Here is a 19,777-nt window from a genome sequence, read left to right on the forward strand (position 1 = left end):
CTATTAGTTTGTTTCATGTTCACCTTCAAACTTAGAGAGAATTGAACGCTGTAAACCAATGTTTATCTAATGAAGTGGTGGAAAGAGAACTAAAAAATCATACCTAGGTAAAAGTACCATTACTTGCCCAAAAATGTAGTGCAAGTAGAGTAAAAGTATCTGTAAATATTACTTAATGTATGAGTAAAAAGTAGCCCTTTCTAAAGTACTCAGGAGTAATGAGTAGTGAGTATTACACTGTAAAAAGCTGATGCATTTACATGTAATTTGTGGATGTGTGTGTAAACACAACATTCTGTAGTGCGTTTAGCTATTGCCTAGCAGCCGCACAACGTCATAAGACGTTAATATTAGGTTAGATTTAGGTCGTGACGTCAGGTGACCAAAATTCAACGTCTATTCAGCGTCTAAGGACAATGTTATTATGATGTCCAATAACGACATCAAATGACGTTGATGTGACCAAAATCCAACGTCGAGCCAACATCTCAAACCAACGTTATATTAACGTCAAATACTGACATTTATTGATCAGGTATGGCGACCTAATTCCGACATTTGATAGACGTCACAGTGGTAATGTCCACACAGCGTTAAGCTGCAACACCATTAGACGTTGATATTTGGTTGATTTTAGGTTGGGCGTTGATGTCGGCCTGACGTTGGGTTCTGATGTCAAACCGATTTTCATCTCCAAACAAAAAGCGACTTCCCCACGACGTTAGGGTACAATGTCATGTTGACGTCTCGTCCATGCTGCATGTTTAAGGCCATTTCTGTCATCATACAGTAAACATCCGTCATCTTCCCATCAGTAAAATGCATCTAAACAGTCTCTGGGTCATTGCGTGTAAAGATTTTGGACATCTTGGACACTTTAAATGCTTCTAAACAGCTTGCTGCAGTTATAAATCTCCATGTCTTGAGGTAGTTCATTATAATGTGATTTACCTTCTGTGCGATCTGATTGGACAGAAATCACATGACTGATTTTTCTAATCCCCATAGACAAGAAGTGCCTGCAGGATGAACAAAAGTAGTGGAGTAAAAGTACCAATACTGCAGTAAAAATGTACTCAAGTGAAAGTAAAAGTACACATTGATAAAACTACTTAGTAAATTACAATTCCTGAGAAATACTACTCAATTACAGTAATTTGAGTACTTGTAATTTGTTACTTTACACCACAGGTCAAGCGTTTCTGCAATCTCCCAGTTTGTAGGTTAAGTCTGTCCTCAGTCACTAAAACAAAACTCAAAGTTTGACCGTTTCAAATTTATTGACATAACATCACATTTTGATAACATTACATTAAATAACAACATCATACCATCATTAACAACTTTCAAATATAACAAAAGTAAAATAATAACAATCGTGTTTGCGGTTTGCCTCTGATTAAATCAAAGTATGAAAATGTGTCACTTTCCAACCTGCATGCAACAAACAAAACCTGACAAATCAATAATATATTACTCACTGTTTCAGGCCATGTCCACACTATTCGGATTCAGTTTAAAAATGCTAATTTTACTCTCCGTTTCGGCTTTAGATCCACACTGAGACTGTTTTTAGGAAACAAAAGCGCATCTTTCAGATAACGCTGTCCAAAGTGGATCAATCTGAAAAGCTGTTGTGTTGCAGTGTGAAAACGGAGGCTTTAGACACGATGATGCATTTGATTCATATGACACCGTTTCAGTAAAAGCAAATGCTTTTTATTTTGTTCCATTTCACAAACCAGCTCGATCTCACAAGCAAACGTATCTATTTTACATTTATCATCAGAAAAGTGTCTAATTCATACAAATTCATTCTTATGAAAATGTACACTTTTTTTAAAAAGGAGGCATTTTAGCTACCCGTCATTTGGAGATGAGCAAATCATACTAACACCAGTGCGACAATACAAATTAGCCACAAAACATAAGTTACGAATTACCATTGCACTAATATTGTCCTTCGCAAACATCCCCAGCTCTGGTTGTGCTTTAGTCAACATTCTGATGTTCAATCGTTCTAGGATACGATGGTTCAACGTAACATTTATGTTAGTCTGGTGTTGTTTTAAAGTAAGGCTTACATTTACACCTGCCGTTATTTAGTTTTGAGTGCTTGGTTAATAAATAAAGAGCTATTTACTTCTGAGAAACGCAGAGCAGACGAAGCGAATTACATACCAGTCATTTAAAACATTTAATTAAACATTCAATTAAATAAACGTTCAATTTAATTCCAGAATGCACGTTAAATTCATTTAAAATGTAAGAAAATTGTATTCATGACTACAGTGTGATACGTTAAACAAAAGTAAAGCCAATAATGCAAAACTATTCCTGTTTGTTGATTTACTGCGCTGTCAAAACTGTCAGAGGAGTGCGGTTAGGGATGTTGTGTTCAAGCCCAAGCGGTTAAACTCGGTTCAGTATTATTATTTTAATATTAATATGAACATTCCCTCCAGAACTGTCTTGAGCATCTGTCTGCGCTCCCAAAGAGCGTCTCATGCCTCCAAAAGCCACCGCATTCACAGCGTTTCATCTTCGTCTTCTGAGGCGCAACTCATTTACTGGAGGAGAAACACCACAGGGGCTTCTCCGACACAACAACACTACATTTCTCTGTCTGATATTTGCTCCAGATTATCAGGAAGTGACGATTTTGCTCGCTTTGACTCACTGAATGGAAACGCTGCTTTATCTGCAAATGTTTTATGAAATATTTCAATTTTGCGCATGAGTTTAATGCACATCTTTGGATGGAAACTAACCGGATGTGGAGTTTCAGATGTAAAGGCAATTTCTCAGCAGTTCACCGCACAAAAGCTTTTCTTACCGAAGAGTTCTTGTCTTGTTTCTAGTCTAAAAACTCTTAAATATTAAACAAGTTAAAAACATTGTCTTGTTTTTAGAAAATGTCAAAATCAAGTCTTTACTTAAACCAAGTAAATAAGCCTGCCAATGGGGTAAGGCTGCACGATTAATCAGAAAAAGATTGTGATCTTGATTTGACCCCCCACATGATCTTAATCCAGCATCTCTACGATTCAGCCAATTATATTCTCAAGTTCAGGAGAGAAGCGTAAAGGCGGTCACACAACTTATATAAGTCTCTTAGTAATGTGGACATCTCCAAACGCTGTTAAAAGTGTCACATACTGAATTGATAAGGTACAATTCAGCCAAAAATATCATTTCTGTCTTCATGTAATGTGTTTACGGCAGTGAAATCGCACATGAGCTGACCTCAAGCTGTGCATTTACCACAGACGCCTACTTCAGCGAACAGAACCTGCACAAACTGAGAATTACAGGTAATAAAAGCTGTACATAACGTTTAGTTTGTTGCACAGAGCGATCGATTGGGAGCTGTGCAGGAAATAGGATTTGTATGTGTTTTTTTTCTTCTTCTCAAAGTCACAGCAGCCATGACATGAGCGCAATCAGCAGTTAAAGTGAAACCGAAGATGAGTTATGATTACAACAAGAACGTTTTTTCTTTCTTAGCAAACTCAGAGTGTGACAGTGTCAGTATAACTCTTCTAGCCTATATAATGATGAATATAATGCAGGAGAGAATCTTAGAATGACAAACGGCTGATCTTACCAGTAAAAAAATGGTCTAATAATGGTCTAATCCAGGGGTCACCAATCTCGGTCCAGGAGGGCCGGTGTCCGTGCAGGGTTAGCTCCAACTTGCCTTAACACTCCTGCCTGGGTGTTTTCTTGTGTACCTAGTAAGACCTTGATTAGCTTGTTTAGGTGTGTTTGATTAGGGTTAGAGCTAAAATCTGTAGGACACCGGTTCTCCAGGAACAAGTTCGGTGACCCCTGGTCTAATCTGTGTTTACACTCAGTAAACAGCGGTGAGTCCGATGAACCGATGACCTTCACGGCCAATCACAGTGATTTCTGATGAGCATGTGAACGCAATGGCCAATCAGAACACGCTCAACAATGCTTAAATGTTTGCGTGAAATGGACGTTTTTAAAACTTCAGTATCAATTGTACCGTGACAAGCCTGATATACCCCATTGACCCAATAAGCTCTGACATTAACCTGATGAGAGGTGACTGATGGCTTGGTGTGTCCCGGCCTTAAGCAAGAAAAGCATTTTTTGCAGAGTGAGAATGTTCAAGTGATACCTACATTTCTGAGGCTCTTTCCACATTTCGCAACTCTACACGGCTTCTCGGAGCTCTCATCCTGCTTTTTATTGCGGAGACGAGTGAGTCTTATTGTGCCTAGTAAGTGATCCACTATGCCTGAAGCTCTTTCCACACTGAAGACACGAGAACGGCTTCTTATCAGTGTGAATGTTCATGTGACACTCCAGGTTGCGTTTCGTCGTGACGCTCACTCCACACAGACTGCAAATGTAAAGGTTTTCTCCGGTGTGAACCTTCAGGTGCCTGTTGAGGTCTCCTTGATTAATGAAACTCTTTCCGCACTGAGAGCAAGAGTACGGCTTCTCCTCCATGTGAAGCGCTTGATGGGAATAAAGGGATCTTTTATATGGAAAACTCTTCCCGCATTGAGTGCACGAGTACGGCTTCTCTCCGGTGTGGACGTTCATGTGGGCTTTAAGGCTGGCGTTTTCAGTGAAACTCTTTCCACACTGTTGACAGGTGAAGGGTTTCTCTCCGGTGTGAAACCTCGTGTGGACTTTAAGATGGCCATTTGTGCTGAAACTCTTCCCACACTGCTGACAGACGAAAGGTTTCTCTCCGGTGTGAATCCTCATGTGGTACACGAAGTGTCCGTGCTGAGAGAAACTCTTTCCGCACTCCTTACAGGTGAAGGGCTTTTCTCCGGCGTGGGTCTTGATGTGGTTTTTGAGGTTTCCCTCAGTAATGAAGCTCTTCCCACACTGTTGGCAGGTGAAAGGTTTCTCTCCTGTGTGAGTTTTTACGTGGTACATGAAGTTTCCTTGCTGACTGAAGATCTTCCCACAGTCCTGACAGGTGAAAAGCTTCTCTCCGGTGTGAATCCTACTATGGAGATAAAGGGAAAGTTTACTCGTGAAACTGCTTCCACATTCGCTGCATGTGTGAGGCTTATCTATTTCTTCACTGGTGCTCTCATCAACCTCTTCTTTCGGCACAATCATATCTGTGGTGAAAAGAGACAATTCAACACTCTTTGAATGCAACTGAGAAACAGAAAATAAAGTCCTTAAAGGGCACCTATGGTAAAAAAAATCTACTTTTCAAGCTGTTTGGACAGACATATGTGCATGTATGGTGTATAAACTGTCATATTGGGGTGATATAAACACACCCAGTGCTTTTTTTTTCAATTTAACAACATAAAAAACGGTGGACCAATTGGAGCGGTTTTCAAACCGATCGCAACTTTACGTAGGAGCGCGGTCCCCCCGCCCACTAATATTGATTGACAGGCGCGTCATCATATCCTCAGTTTGTTGATTCACGTCCGCCATTTTCAGCGTGAGTCGAAGCAATATCACTAAAGGAACACGCTAGCTCTATTTTTAGATGCAAGGCTCATTGGGCTCAACACAAGATCAATATTCTCCACATTATGGCTCTAATCGGAATTATTGGTTGTATCTTTAGGTAGGTTTGCAAACATGTGTACTTCTCATTGAGTCTACCTTATATTTCAGCCGTTTGCATTTCTCGTGATCCCAGAAGCTCCCTGTGATCTTAACTAGCATGCGTTTTAGAATTCTAAACATCGGTTTCTATCAGGGTACACTCAAGTCGACGGCTGGGTGCCGCGGACCGCTGCAAAAACCTATGTTTAGAATTCAAAAATGCGCGGCGCGACGATTCAGGAGACTTCATGTCTCTGCCGCGCCACAGAGTGTCTGGTGTGCCGTGTCGTGGCTTCGAGTGGCGCATCCGGTGCCTCAGTCAAAGTTAATTCAGTGTGCGTGGTTATTAGTTTCTGTGTACAAGCTCGGCACTTGAAACTAGCACACAGTTGGCTGTAAAACTGTACAAAGACACATGATTTTGTACTCTCTGCTTGGTCTGTGTCCGAGTCGTACATGTACATGTTACTTCTCTCAGTCTGCCTGTCAGACTCTGTTGCAAACGCAGAGCGGGTGAGCTCATGGCCCCGCCCCCTTGTTACGTTGGCGGGAAGCCGAAACCAATTTACATGTGAAGCAACACACCCATAAATCAGCGAACTGTGGACACGCCCCCAACATGACACTTTTTAACACATTATAATAAAAAAATCTGAATTGTGTTTTAAACTGAACCTAAACTGGCACACTCAGAACCATAATATTATTATTAAATCATAAAAAAAGAGGTAAACTATGTGCCCTTTAATCTGACATTTGTGTCTAAAGTAAGAGAGCTAAACTCATGAGTAGGCCCACACGGAATCTGCATGCGCAGAATTACGCAGGTTTTTAGCCCATCGTTGATTCTGCTTATTTACTTGTGTAAATTTATATTTATTCAGTTTTTAAATTAATTTCAGTAACATTATTGACTAATATAAAAATATTCATATGATTTATTTATAATACAGTTTTCACAGTAATATTTTCTGTCTTTTAGTAGAGATATTATATGAGAGACTTGCTTTGTTTACCAAATAAAGTTGATCTAATTGGAGTTGTATTGCAAACATTAAAGTTAAAAAGGTATTTTTTATTTCACATATTAAGCTTTTAGTAACGATACTCCCAAAATAATTCCACTAAAAATCCGCAGACTTTTAACTAAATTCTGCGCAGAATTAGCTAAAAACGTCCATAGATTTTGTACGGCCCTACTCATGACATTTAGAAATAGGTCAATGTTATCATGTTGACAGCATATAATTTTATTTAATTATTTAGGATCAGCATTAGCCACCACCTATTAACAATCCACTTAATATTGTGTCATTAATATTTCTTAAACAATTTTTTAAACCTCAATTTACTTGTAATGTCAGATGGCAGTTCATTCCATGTTTTCATATACAATACAGTCCTTGCTTTGCATTCGTTTTTTTAACGGGAAGCAAAAAACGTCCTTTTGATGCATGCCTGGTGTTAAAATGATGACTAGCATTACTACACAAAAGCTGACAGTACAATACACTTAGAACTCTTGACACAGAAATATTTATTCTGAAACACAGCAGATAAACAATTCCCATATCCTTCACCAATAACCAACCTAAAGTCTTATGCATTTTCATAATATTAACTCTTCTATTGCAGTGTAAAACTAGATATTAAAGTTTGAGGACAAACTTTATGGTGGCTTGAAAAGCCGAGTCTAAAAGTTTGAAGTCGTTTTAAAGTGTAAATAACTGAAGCAGTTTTTATGAAGTTTGAAACAGTCGGTATAGATAAGTACATTTATGTTAGCATGTTTCTAGTATAGATTGGCATGTTTCTTGGTAGGCAGTTGCTAGGTTGTTCTAAGTGCTTGCTAAGGTGTTGCTAGGCGGTTGCTAAGGTGTTGCTAGGTTGTTGCTAGGCAGTTGCTAAAGTATTATGAGTGGTTGCTCATTAGCATGTTTCTAGCATGATTCTAGCATGAATTACCTTGTTACTAGCATGATTCTAGCATGAATTAGAATGTTACTAGCATGTTTCTAGCATGAATTAGCATGTTACTAGCATGATTCTAGCAAGAATTAGCATAATGTTAGCATGTTTCTAGCATGAATTAGCATGTTACTAGCATATTTCTAGCATGAATTAGCATGTTACTAGCATGATTCTTGCATGAATTAGCATGTTACTAGCATGTTTCTAGCGTAAATTAGCATGTTACTAGCATGGTTCTAGTATGAATTAGCATGTTACTAGCATGATTCTAGCATGAATTAGCATGTTACTAGCATGTTTCTAGCTTGAATTAGCATGTTGTTAGCATGATTCTAGCATGAATTAGCATGTTATTAGCATGATTCTAGCATGAATTAACATGTTACTGGCATGATTACAGCATGAATTAGCATGTTGTTAGCATGATTCTAGCATGAATTAGCATGTTATTAGCATGATTCTAGCATGAATTAACATGTTACTGGCATGATTACAGCATGAATTAGCATGTTACTAGCATAATTCTAGCATGAATTAGCATGTTATTAGCATGATTCTAGCAGGAATTAGCATGTAACTAGCATGATTCTAGCATGAATTAGCATGTTAATAGCATGTTTCTAGCATGAATTAGCATGTTGTTAGCATGATTCTAGCATGAATTAGCATGTTACTAGCATGATTCTAGCACGAATTAGCATGTTACTAGCATGTTTCTAGCATGAATTAGCATGTTGTTAGCATGAATTAGCATGTTTCTAGCATGATTCTAGCATGTTTCTAGCATGAATTAGCATGTTACTAGCATGATTCTAGCATGAATTAGCATGTAACTAGCATGATTCTAGCATGAATTAGCATGTTACTAGCATGTTTCTAGCATGAATTAGCATGATTCTAGCATGAATTAGCATGTTACTAGCATGTTTCTAGCATGAATTAGCATGTTACTAGCATGTTTCTGGCATGAATTAGCATGTTACTAGCATGATTCTAGCATGAATTAGCATGTTACTAGCATGTTTCTAGCATGAATTAGCATGTTATTAGCATGTTTCTAGCATGTTTCTAGCATGAATTAGCATGTTTCTAGCATGAATTAGCATGTTATTAGCATGATTCTAGCATGAATTAGCATGTTACTAGCATGGATTAGCATGTTACTAGCATGTTTCTAGCATGAATTAGCATGTTACTAGCATGATTCTACCATGAATTAGCATGAATTAGCATGTTATTAGCATGATTCTAGCATGAATTAGCATGTTACTAGCAAGATTCTAGCATGAATTAGCATGTTACTAGCATGATTCTAGCATGAATTAGCATGTTACTAGCATGATTCTAGCATGAATTAGCATGTTACTAGCATGATTCTAGCATGAATTAGCATGTTACTAGCATGATTCTTGCATGAATTAGCATGTTACTAGCATGTTTCTAGCATAAATTAGCATGTTACTAGCATGGTTCTAGCATGAATTAGCATGTTACTAGCATGATTCTAGCATGAATTAGCATGTTACTAGCATGAATTAGCATGTTATTAGCATGATTCTAGCATGAATTAGCATGTTACTAGCATGATTCTAGCATGAATTAGCATGTTACTAGCATGGTTCTAGCATGAATTAGCATGTTACTAGCATGATTCTAGCATGAATTAGCATGTTACTAGCATGAATTAGCATGTTATTAGCATGATTCTAGCATGAATTAGCATGTTACTAGCATGATTCTAGCATGAATTAGCATGTTACTAGCATGATTCTAGCATGAATTAGCATGTTACTAGCATGTTTCTAGCATGAATTAGCATGTTACTAGCATGATTCTAGCATGAATTAGCATGTTACTAGCATGATTCTAGCATAAATTAGCATGTTATTAGCATGATTCTAGCATGAATTAGCATGTTACTAGCATGATTCTAGCATGAATTAGCATGTTACTAGCATGTTTCTAGCATGAATTAGCATGTTACTAGCATGTCTCTAGCATGAATTAGCATGTTACTAGCATGTCTCTAGCATGAATTAGCATGTTATTAGCATGAATTAGCATGTTTCTAGCATGAATTAGCATGTTATTAGCATGATTCTAGCATGAATTAGCATGTTACTAGCATGATTCTAGCATGAATTAGCATGTTACTAGCATGTTTCTAGCATGAATTAGCATGTTACTAGCATGATTCTAGCATGAATTAGCATGTTACTAGCATGAGTCTAGCATGAATTAGCATGTTACTAGCATTAGTCTAGCATGAATTAGCATGTTACTAGCATGTTTCTAGCATGAATTAGCATGTTACTAGCATGTTTCTAGCATGAATTAGCATGTTACTAGCATGTTTCTAGCATGAATTAGCATATTGTTAGCATGATTCTAGCATGAATTAACATGTTTCTAGCATGAATTAGCATGTAACTAGCATGATTCTAGCATTTATTAGCATGTAACTAGCATGTTACTAGCATGATTCTAGCATGAATCAGCTTGTTTCTAGCATGAATTAGCATGTTGTTGGCATGATTCTAGCATGAATTAGCATGTTACTAGCATGACTAGCATGTCACTATCGTGTTGCTAGCACCTTTCTAGCAAGATTAGCATGTCAGTAGGATGTTAAAACCGTTAGCGTGTGTTAGAATAGCTAGTCACAGTCTCTGGGACAGTTGCTAGGGTGCTGAAATTGGTTGCTAGGGAGTGGCTAGTAAGTTTAAAGGTAATCAGTGATTGGCTGCTGGCTAGACTGAGTTGAATGAGGCCAGACTCTAGTCTGTAGGACAGTCTGATGCAGAGTTATGAGCTCACAAAGGTTGATCCAATGTTAAGTCAATGGGAGTCTTTTACAATGGAAGTCTATGGGACAGTTGCTAGGGTGCTGTAAGTGGTTGCTAGGGAGTGGCTAGTAAGTTAAAAAGTCATCAGTTATTGGCTGCTGGCTAGACTGAGTTAAATGAGTCCAGTTAGAAGTCTGTAGGACAGTCTGATGCAGAGTTATGAGCTCACAAAGTTTGACCCAATGTTAAGTCAATGGGACTTTTGGGATTTTTCTGGGTCGTTTTTCGGAAAACCCAAGGTCGGATCAGTTAGAAAAGATATAGCAACCCGAGTCAGACCAGTTCGAAGGTTTGACGAAAGTTTGAAGTATGTAGCTTGAAAGGCCTAGGAGGAGATACACTTAGAAATTAGTCTCAGAAGAAGAAGAAGAAGAAGAAGAATAACTAGATATTAAAGTTTGAGGACAAACTTTATGGTGGCTTGAAAAGCCGAGTCTGAATTAGCATGTTACTAGCCTGAATTAGCAAGTAACTAGCATGATTCTAACATAAATTAGCATGTAACTAGCATGATTCTAGCATGAATTAGCATGTTACTAGCATGTTTCTAGCATGAATTAGCATGATTCTAGCATGAATTAGCATGTTACTAGCATGTTTCTAGCATGAGTTAGCATGTTACTAGCATGTTTCTAGCATGAATTAGCATGTTACTAGCATGATTCTAGCATGAATTAGCATGTTACTAGCATGTTTCTAGCATGAATTAGCATGTTACTAGCATGTTTCTAGCATGATTTAGCATGTTATTAGCATGCTTCTAGCATGAATTAGCATGTTTCTAGCATGAATTAGCATGTTATTAGCATGATTCTAGCATGAATTAGCATGTTACTAGCATGATTCTAGCATGAATTAGCATGTTACTAGCATGTTTCTAGCATGAATTAGCATGTTACTAGCATGATTCTAGCATAAATTAGCATGAATTAGCATGTTACTAGCATGATTCTAGCATGAATTAGCATGTTATTAGCATGATTCTAGCATGTTACTAGCATGATTCTAGCATGAATTAGCATGTTACTAGCATGATTCTAGCATGAATTAGCATGTTACTAGCATGATTCTAGCATGGATTAGCATGTAACTAGCATGATTCTAGCATGAATTAGCATGTTACTAGCATGTTTCTAGCATGAATTAGCATGTTACTAGCATGATTCTAGCATGAATTAGCATATTACTAGCATGATTCTAGCATGAATTAGCATGTTACTAGCATGTTTCTAGCATGATCTAGCATGTTACTAGCATGATTCTAGCATGAATTAGCATGTTACTAGCATGTTTCTAGCATGAATTAGCATGTTACTAGCATGAATCTAGCATGAATTAGCATGTTATTAGCATGATTCTAGCATGAATTAGCATGTTACTAGCATGTTTCTAGCATGAATTAGCATGTTGTTAGCATGATTCTAGCATGAATTAGCATGTTTTTAGCATCATTCTAGCATGAATTAGCATGTTACTAGCATGATTCTAGCATGGATTAGCATGTTACTACCATGATTCTAGCATGAATTAGCATGTTACTAGCATGATTCTAGCATGGATTAGCATGTTACTAGCATGATTCTAGCATGAATTAGCATGTTACTAGCATGTTTCTAGCATGAATTAGCATGTAACTAGCATGATTCTAGCATTAATTAGCATGTAACTAGCATGTTACTAGCATGATTCTAGCATGAATCAGCTTGTTTCTAGCATGAATTAGCATGTTGTTAGCATGATTCTAGCATGAATTAGCATGTTACTAGCATGACTAGCATGTCACTATCGTGTTGCTAGCACCTTTCTAGCAAGATTAGCATGTCAGTAGGAAGTTTAAACTGTTAGCATGTGTTAGAAAAGCTAGTCACAGTCTCTGGGACAGTTGCTAGGGTGCTGAAATTGGTTGCTAGGGAGTGGCTAGTAAGTTTAAAGGTAATCAGTGATTGGCTGCTGGCTAGACTGAGTTGAATGAGGCCAGACTCTAGTCTGTAGGACAGTCTGATGCAGAGTTATGAGCTCACAAAGGTTGATCCAATGTTAAGTAAATGGGAGTCTTTTACAATGGAAGTCTAAGGGACAGTTGCTAGGGTGCTGTAAGTGGTTGCTAGGGAGTGGCTAGTAAGTTAAAAAGTCATCAGTTATTGGCTGCTGGCTAGACTGAGTTAAATGAGTCCAGTTAGAAGTCTGTAGGACAGTCTGATGCAGAGTTATGAGCTCACAAAGTTTGACCCAATGTTAAGTCAATGGGACTTTTGGGATTTTTCTGGGTCGTTTTTCGGAAAACCCAAGGTCGGATCAGTTAGAAAAGATATAGCAACCCGAGTCAGACCAGTTCGAAGGTTTGACGAAAGTTTGAAGTATGTAGCTTGAAAGGCCTAGGAGGAGATACACTTAGAAATTAGTCTCAGAAGAAGAAGAAGAATAATAATAAGTTTAAGATAGATAACAATATGCTGGCTTTTCAAGCCACCATAACTAGATATTAAAGTTTGAGGACAAACTTTATGGTGGCTTGAAAAGCCGAGTCTGAATTAGCATGTTACTAGCATGAATTAGCAAGTAACTAGCATGATTCTAACATAAATTAGCATGTAACTAGCATGATTCTAGCATGAATTAGCATGTTACTAGCATGTTTCTAGCATGAATTAGCATGATTCTAGCATGAATTAGCATGTTACTAGCATGATTCTAGCATGAATTAGCATGTTACTAGCATGATTCTAGCATGAATTAGCATGTTACTAGCATGATTCTAGCATGAATTAGCATGTTACTAGCATGATTCTAGCATGAATTAGCATGTTACTAGCATGAATTAGCATGTTATTAGCATGATTCTAGCATGAATTAGCATGTTACTAGCATGATTCTAGCATGGATAAGCATGTAACTAGCATGATTCTACCATGAATTAGCATGTTACTAGCATGTTTCTAGCATGAATTAGCATGTTATTAGCATGATTCTAGCATGAATTAGCATGTTACTAGCATGATTCTAGCATGAATTAGCATGTTACTAGCATGTTTCTAGCATGAATTAGCATGTTACTAGCATGATTCTAGCATGAATTAGCATGTTACTAGCATGTTTCTAGCATTAATTAGCATGTTACTAGCATGTCTCTAGCATGAATTAGCATGTTATTAGCATGATTCTAGCATGAATTAGCATGTTTCTAGCATGAATTAGCATGTTATTAGCATGATTCTAGCATGAATTAGCATGTTACTAGCATGATTCTAGCATGAATTAGCATGTTACTAGCATGTTTCTAGCATGAATAAGCATGTTACTACCATGACTCTAGCATGAATTAGCATGTTACTAGCATGATTCTAGCATGAATTAGCATGTTATTAGCATGATTCTAGCATGAATTAGCGTGTTACTAGCATGATTCTAGCATGAATTAGCATGTTATTAGCATGATTCTAGCATGAATTAGCATGTTATTAGCATGATTCTAGCATGAATTAGCACGTTACTAGCATGATTCTAGCATGAATTAGCATGTTATTAGCATGATTCTAGCATGAATTAGCATGTTTCTAGCATGAATTAGCATGTTATTAGCATGATTCTAGCATGAATTAGCATGTTACTAGCATGATTCTAGCATGAATTAGCATGTTATTAGCATGATTCTAGCATGAATTAGCATGTTACTAGCATGATTCTAGCATGAATTAGCACGTTACTAGCATGATTCTAGCATGAATTAGCATGTTATTAGCATGATTCTAGCATGAATTAGCGTGTTACTAGCATGATTCTAGCATGAATTAGCATGTTACTAGCATGAATTAGCATGTTACTAGCATGATTCTAGCATGGATTAGCATGTTACTAGCATGATTCTAGCATGAATTAGCATGTTACTAGCATGATTCTTGCATGAAGTAGCATGTTACTAGCATGTTTCTAGCATGAATTAACATGTTACTAGCATGATCTTAGCATGTTACTAGCATGTTTCTATCATGAATTAGCATGTTACTAGCATGTTTCTAGCATGAATTAGCATGTTGTTAGCATGATTCTAGCATGAATTAGCATGTTTCTAGCATGAATTAGCATGTAACTAGCATGATTCTACCATTAACTAGCATGTAACTAGCATGTTACTAGCATGATTCTAGCATGAATCAGCTTGTTTCTAGCATGAATTAGCATGTTGTTAGCATGATTCTAGCATGAATTTGCATGTTACTAGCATGACTAGCATGTCACTATCGTGTTGCTAGCACCTTTCTAGTAAGATTAGCATGTCAGTAGGATGTTAAAACTGTTAGCGTGTGTTAGAATAGCTAGTCACAGTCTCTGGGACAGTTGCTAGGGTGCTGAAATTGGTTGCTAGGGAGTGGCTAGTAAGTTTAAAGGTAATCAGTGATTGGCTGCTGGCTAGACTGAGTTGAATGAGGCCAGACTCTAGTCTGTAGGACAGTCTGATGCAGAGTTATGAGCTCACAAAGGTTGATCCAATGTTAAGTCAATGGGAGTCTTTTACAATGGAAGTCTATGGGACAGTTGCTAGGGTGCTGTAAGTGGTTGCTAGGGAGTGGCTAGTAAGTTAAAAAGTCATCAGTTATTGGCTGCTGGCTAGACTGAGTTAAATGAGTCCAGTTAGAAGTCTGTAGGACAGTCTGATGCAGAGTTATGAGCTCACAAAGTTTGACCCAATGTTAAGTCAATGGGACTTTTGGGATTTTTCTGGGTCGTTTTTCGGAAAACCCAAGGTCGGATCAGTTAGAAAAGATATAGCAACCCGAGTCAGACCAGTTCGAAGGTTTGACGAAAGTTTGAAGTATGTAGCTTGAAAGGCCTAGGAGGAGATACACTTAGAAATTAGTCTCAGAAGAAGAAGAAGAATAACTAGATATTAAAGTTTGAGGACAAACTTTATGGTGGCTTGAAAAGCCGAGTCTGAATTAGCATGTTACTAGCATGAATTAGCAAGTAACTAGCATGATTCTAACATAAATTAGCATGTAACTAGCATGATTCTAGCATGAATTAGCATGTTACTAGCATGTTTCTAGCATGAATTAGCATGATTCTAGCATGAATTAGCATGTTACTAGCATGTTTCTAGCATGAGTTAGCATGTTACTAGCATGTTTCTAGCATGAATTAGCATGTTACTAGCATGATTCTAGCATGAATTAGCATGTTACTAGCATGTTTCTAGCATGAATTAGCATGTTACTAGCATGTTTCTAGCATGAATTAGCATGTTACTAGCATGATTCTAGCATGAATTAGCATGTTACTAGCATAAATTAGCATGTTATTAGCATGATTCTAGCATTAATTAGCATGTTACTAGCATGATTCTAGCATGGATAAGCATGTAACTACCATGATTCTACCATGAATTAGCATGTTACTAGCATGTTTCTAGCATGAATTAGCATGTTATTAGCATGATTCTAGCATGAATTAGCATGTTACTAGCATGATTCTAGCATGAATTAGCATGTTACTAGCATGTTTCTAGCATGAATTAGCATGTTACTAGCATGATTCTAGCATGAATTAGCATGTTACTAGCATGTTTCTAGCATTAATTAGCATGTTACTAGCATGTCTCTAGCATGAATTAGCATGTTATTAGCATGATTCTAGCATGAATTAGCATGTTTCTAGCATGAATTAGCATGTTATTAGCATGATTCTAGCATGAATTAGCATGTTACTAGCATGATTCTAGCATGAATTAGCATGTTACTAGCATGTTTCTAGCATGAATAAGCATGTTACTACCATGACTCTAGCATGAATTAGCATGTTACTAGCATGATTCTAGCATGAATTAGCATGTTATTAGCATGATTCTAGCATGAATTAGCGTGTTACTAGCATGATTCTAGCATGAACTAGCATGTTATTAGCATGATTCTAGCATGAATTAGCATGTTACTAGCATGATTTTAGCATGAATTAGCATGTTACTAGCATGATTCTAGCATGAATTAGCACGTTACTAGCATGATTCTAGCATGAATTAGCATGTTATTAGCATGATTCTAGCATGAATTAGCGTGTTACTAGCATGATTCTAGCATGAATTAGCATGTTACTAGCATGAATTAGCATGTTACTAGCATGATTCTAGCATGAATTAACATGTTACTAGCATGACTAGCATGTCACTATCGTGTTGCTAGCACCTTTCTAGCAAGATTAGCATGTCAGTAGGATGTTAAAACTGTTAGCGTGTGTTAGAATAGCTAGTCACAGTCTCTGGGACAGTTGCTAGGGTGCTGAAATTGGTTGCTAGGGAGTGGCTAGTAAGTTTAAAGGTAATCAGTGATTGGCTGCTGGCTACACTGAGTTGAATGAGGCCAGACTCTAGTCTGTAGGACAGTCTGATGCAGAGTTATGAGCTCACAAAGGTTGATCCAATGTTAAGTAAATGGGAGTCTTTTACAATGGAAGTCTATGGGACAGTTGCTAGGGTGCTGTAAGTGGTTGCTAGGGAGTGGCTAGTAAGTTAAAAAGTCATCAGTTATTGGCTGCTGGCTAGACTGAGTTAAATGAGTCCAGTTAGAAGTCTGTAGGACAGTCTGATGCAGAGTTATGAGCTCACAAAGTTTGACCCAATGTTAAGTCAATGGGACTTTTGGGATTTTTCTGGGTCGTTTTTCGGAAAACCCAAGGTCGGATCAGTTAGAAAAGATATAGCAACCCGAGTCAGACCAGTTCGAAGGTTTGACGAAAGTTTGAAGTATGTAGCTTGAAAGGCCTAGGAGGAGATACACTTAGAAATTAGTCTCAGAAGAAGAAGAAGAATAATAATAAGTTTAAGATAGATAACAATATGCTGGCTTTTCAAGCCACCATAATGAGTCGTGCAGCTCTATTCTAGACTTTACTTGATGCACTCGACCATACCACTAGACAGTAATCTAGATAAGAAAGAACAATTGCCTGAACAATTTGAGAGATACAGTACTGTGGTAAAATTTTACAGATCTCTTAATAATTGATGAACCTCTTCCCATAACTATTACCATTTTATCGATCTGTTTTGACCACTTTAACCCACAATCAAGAAGAAGTCCAAGAAGCCTAATTTCCTCTACCTGTTCAGTAGGCACACTCATTACAGACTAATTTAACTCTGGTTTCCATTTAAATTGAAAGTTTGATCCAAACACAAATACTTTCGTTTTGTCAAATTTAAAACCATCCTATTTTTCTGTATCCACTTCAGCACTAATTGTAACTCCTCATCTAAATCAGCTGATAATTTTTCAATCGATGCCGCTGGTAGATATAATGTTGTATCGTCTGCATACATCACTGCCTTTGCATGCTTTAAAACCAAAGGAAGATCAGTGGTAAAAATAGAAAATAACAATGGTCCTAGACAACTTCCTTGAGGCACACCACATTGCAACTCTTACACTTCCGAATACCTTCCATTATAAAATAACATAATGAAAGTTATGATAACACTTATTATATTATTATAAGGGTTATTCTATAGAGTGGAGGAACTGTGACATCAATTTGTATGCAAAAACCCAAAAGCGAGAATTACTTAGTGCAAAAAATACAAGCAAATAAACGACATAAAATATTGAGGAATTCTGCATCATGTCTGATTCATTTCAGTAATACTGCAGTTATAAACAGAGATGCGTCTTTGTTTTACACAAGAAAACACTGTGTAATGCTGGATGTTGTTAGTGTTTTAGCTCATTGTTTTGTGGGTGATAAAGTGTGTTTGTGGGCTGTCCACCTTTGCTAGTGTTCTGGAAGAGTTTATTTGAGAGCTGAATAAAGTGTTTTGGTAGTTGTCGTGCATTCTGAATGTGAAATGAACTGCTTCCCCAAGCTGAAAGTCGGTTAGGAGAATTGTGTGTAGAGTTTTGCAACAGTGACCCAAGTATTGAGAAATGTGTAAAAAAGTAAAAAAAAAAATAGAAAGCCATCTACATTTTTATTAACGAATCAACTATGATTATTTTACACGTTTATTTCAGACTACATCACGCTAGGACAGCAAGCAAGAACTGAGAGCTGCCTGAGCAGAGCTTATTAATATGCATGACTGTTCCAAATATGGTCAATAACGACCTTCTATATTAAATTATTAAAACCAACAAACACCATCAAATAAAATAATAATAATAATAATAAACTGTTTGACAAAACAGGTGATGCAAATTCTCACAAAAAAATAAAGATACAATATTTGCACAATAATGTTTCATGAATAATTGAGTAAATCGACAGATTATTTGGCAAATAACAGCCAAAAGATCCAGATTTATTTGATGACTTTTTGTAGTTCCCTTGAAACATCGGCATTCTGCTCTGTGCTAGTTTGAATGACTTTTTGTATTTGTGTTGTGATAACTTGCAGCGAGTTTTCTTAATCTGGTGGTGTTTTTTACACCTGTATGGGTTTTCATTGTTTGCATAACAAATTAAGGAACAGAAATGAATTGTTTCACGGTTTCATATGTAATAAATAAAGTCTGGATCAAGTTTCACAATATAATTGATTTATTTAGTCCATATATGTATTATTACTCTTTCTGTGGAGCTAGGCTGAAATGAGTGGAGTTTTGAGGATGAAAACCAACCTGTTTGTTGCTCAGCATCTTCATATTTGACTGTGAATGTTTCTTCAATCTTTATGTCTTCAGTCTCCTCTTTAATAAACGCCATCTTTATAATAACAGAGTGAGTTCAGTCGCTTCAGCAGGAGTTTCTCTGTTTGAACACTAGAATATATTCAACAAAAGATAAAAATAAATTTAAACTGAATTAACCATTTTTTATCATATCTGTACATTATATAAATGTATAGCACAACCACAATGTTTCTGCTTGTAGTAATTGTGTGTTTGAGTAATCTTTGAAAGAGCTGGGTGCGTCTCAATCTACTTCCTAGTTCAGCAGTCTGCGCACTAGTGAGGAAGCCAGCATGAGTTAGAATAGCTTTAAATCGCCTGATTAGAAAACAACAACAAAGAACACTAACTTTAGCTTTAGTTAAAGATCACCTGTCCTTCATTTACTCTGTTTTTACCTGAACGTGACGTCAGCGAGCGAACGAGTCAAACAGTGAAGCATTCCAGTAACCTTAGCCTGACTGATTAATCTGACTCGGACCATACTCATGTTTATAATAAACTAATTCGCGATCATGGAAGCGAAATGAGACTCATATCTTGTGTTTTTCATATACATAAACCCTTTACTTATAAAACAAGGTCATAAATATTACATACAGCGTCTCCCTAAACGGTTAAAAACACAAACCTTTCTTCAGCCCAGCCGAGCAACAGTTGCAGGAGCGCGGCGCACTTACTACGTCAAAGCTCTACTACAAGATAAAAGTCCCGGTCAAAAAAAAAAATAATTCACAAAACAAT

At 37.2% G+C, this 19,777-nt stretch overlaps 1 protein-coding gene across 1 annotated transcript; it reads right to left on the reverse strand.

Annotated features, from left to right (window-relative positions):
* Positions 1 to 1,261: 1,261 nt before the first annotated feature.
* Positions 1,262 to 19,727, reverse strand: LOC130241579 (gastrula zinc finger protein XlCGF8.2DB-like). Its single transcript, XM_056473446.1, has 3 exons — positions 19,665 to 19,727; positions 18,983 to 19,123; positions 1,262 to 5,114 (listed from the first exon to the last, which is right to left on the reverse strand). The coding sequence occupies exons 2-3, from the start codon at positions 19,065 to 19,067 to the stop codon at positions 4,216 to 4,218; spliced, it is 984 nt and encodes a 327-aa protein (XP_056329421.1). The 5' UTR covers positions 19,068 to 19,123; positions 19,665 to 19,727; the 3' UTR covers positions 1,262 to 4,215.
* Between the last annotated feature and the right edge of the window lie 50 nt (positions 19,728 to 19,777).

This window comes from Danio aesculapii, chromosome 15 (genome assembly GCF_903798145.1).
Source record: "Danio aesculapii chromosome 15, fDanAes4.1, whole genome shotgun sequence".
Lineage (NCBI taxonomy): Eukaryota > Metazoa > Chordata > Actinopteri > Cypriniformes > Danionidae > Danio > Danio aesculapii.

Coding starts and splice junctions, on each gene's coding strand:
- LOC130241579 (XM_056473446.1), bottom strand. CDS start 19,067: ATGGCGTTTATTAAAGAGGAGACTGAAGACATAAAGATTGAAGAAACA. Junction 5,115..18,982: donor AGATGCTGAGCAACAAACAG/GTTGGTTTTCAT, acceptor TTTTCACCACAG/ATATGATTGTGCCGAAAGAA.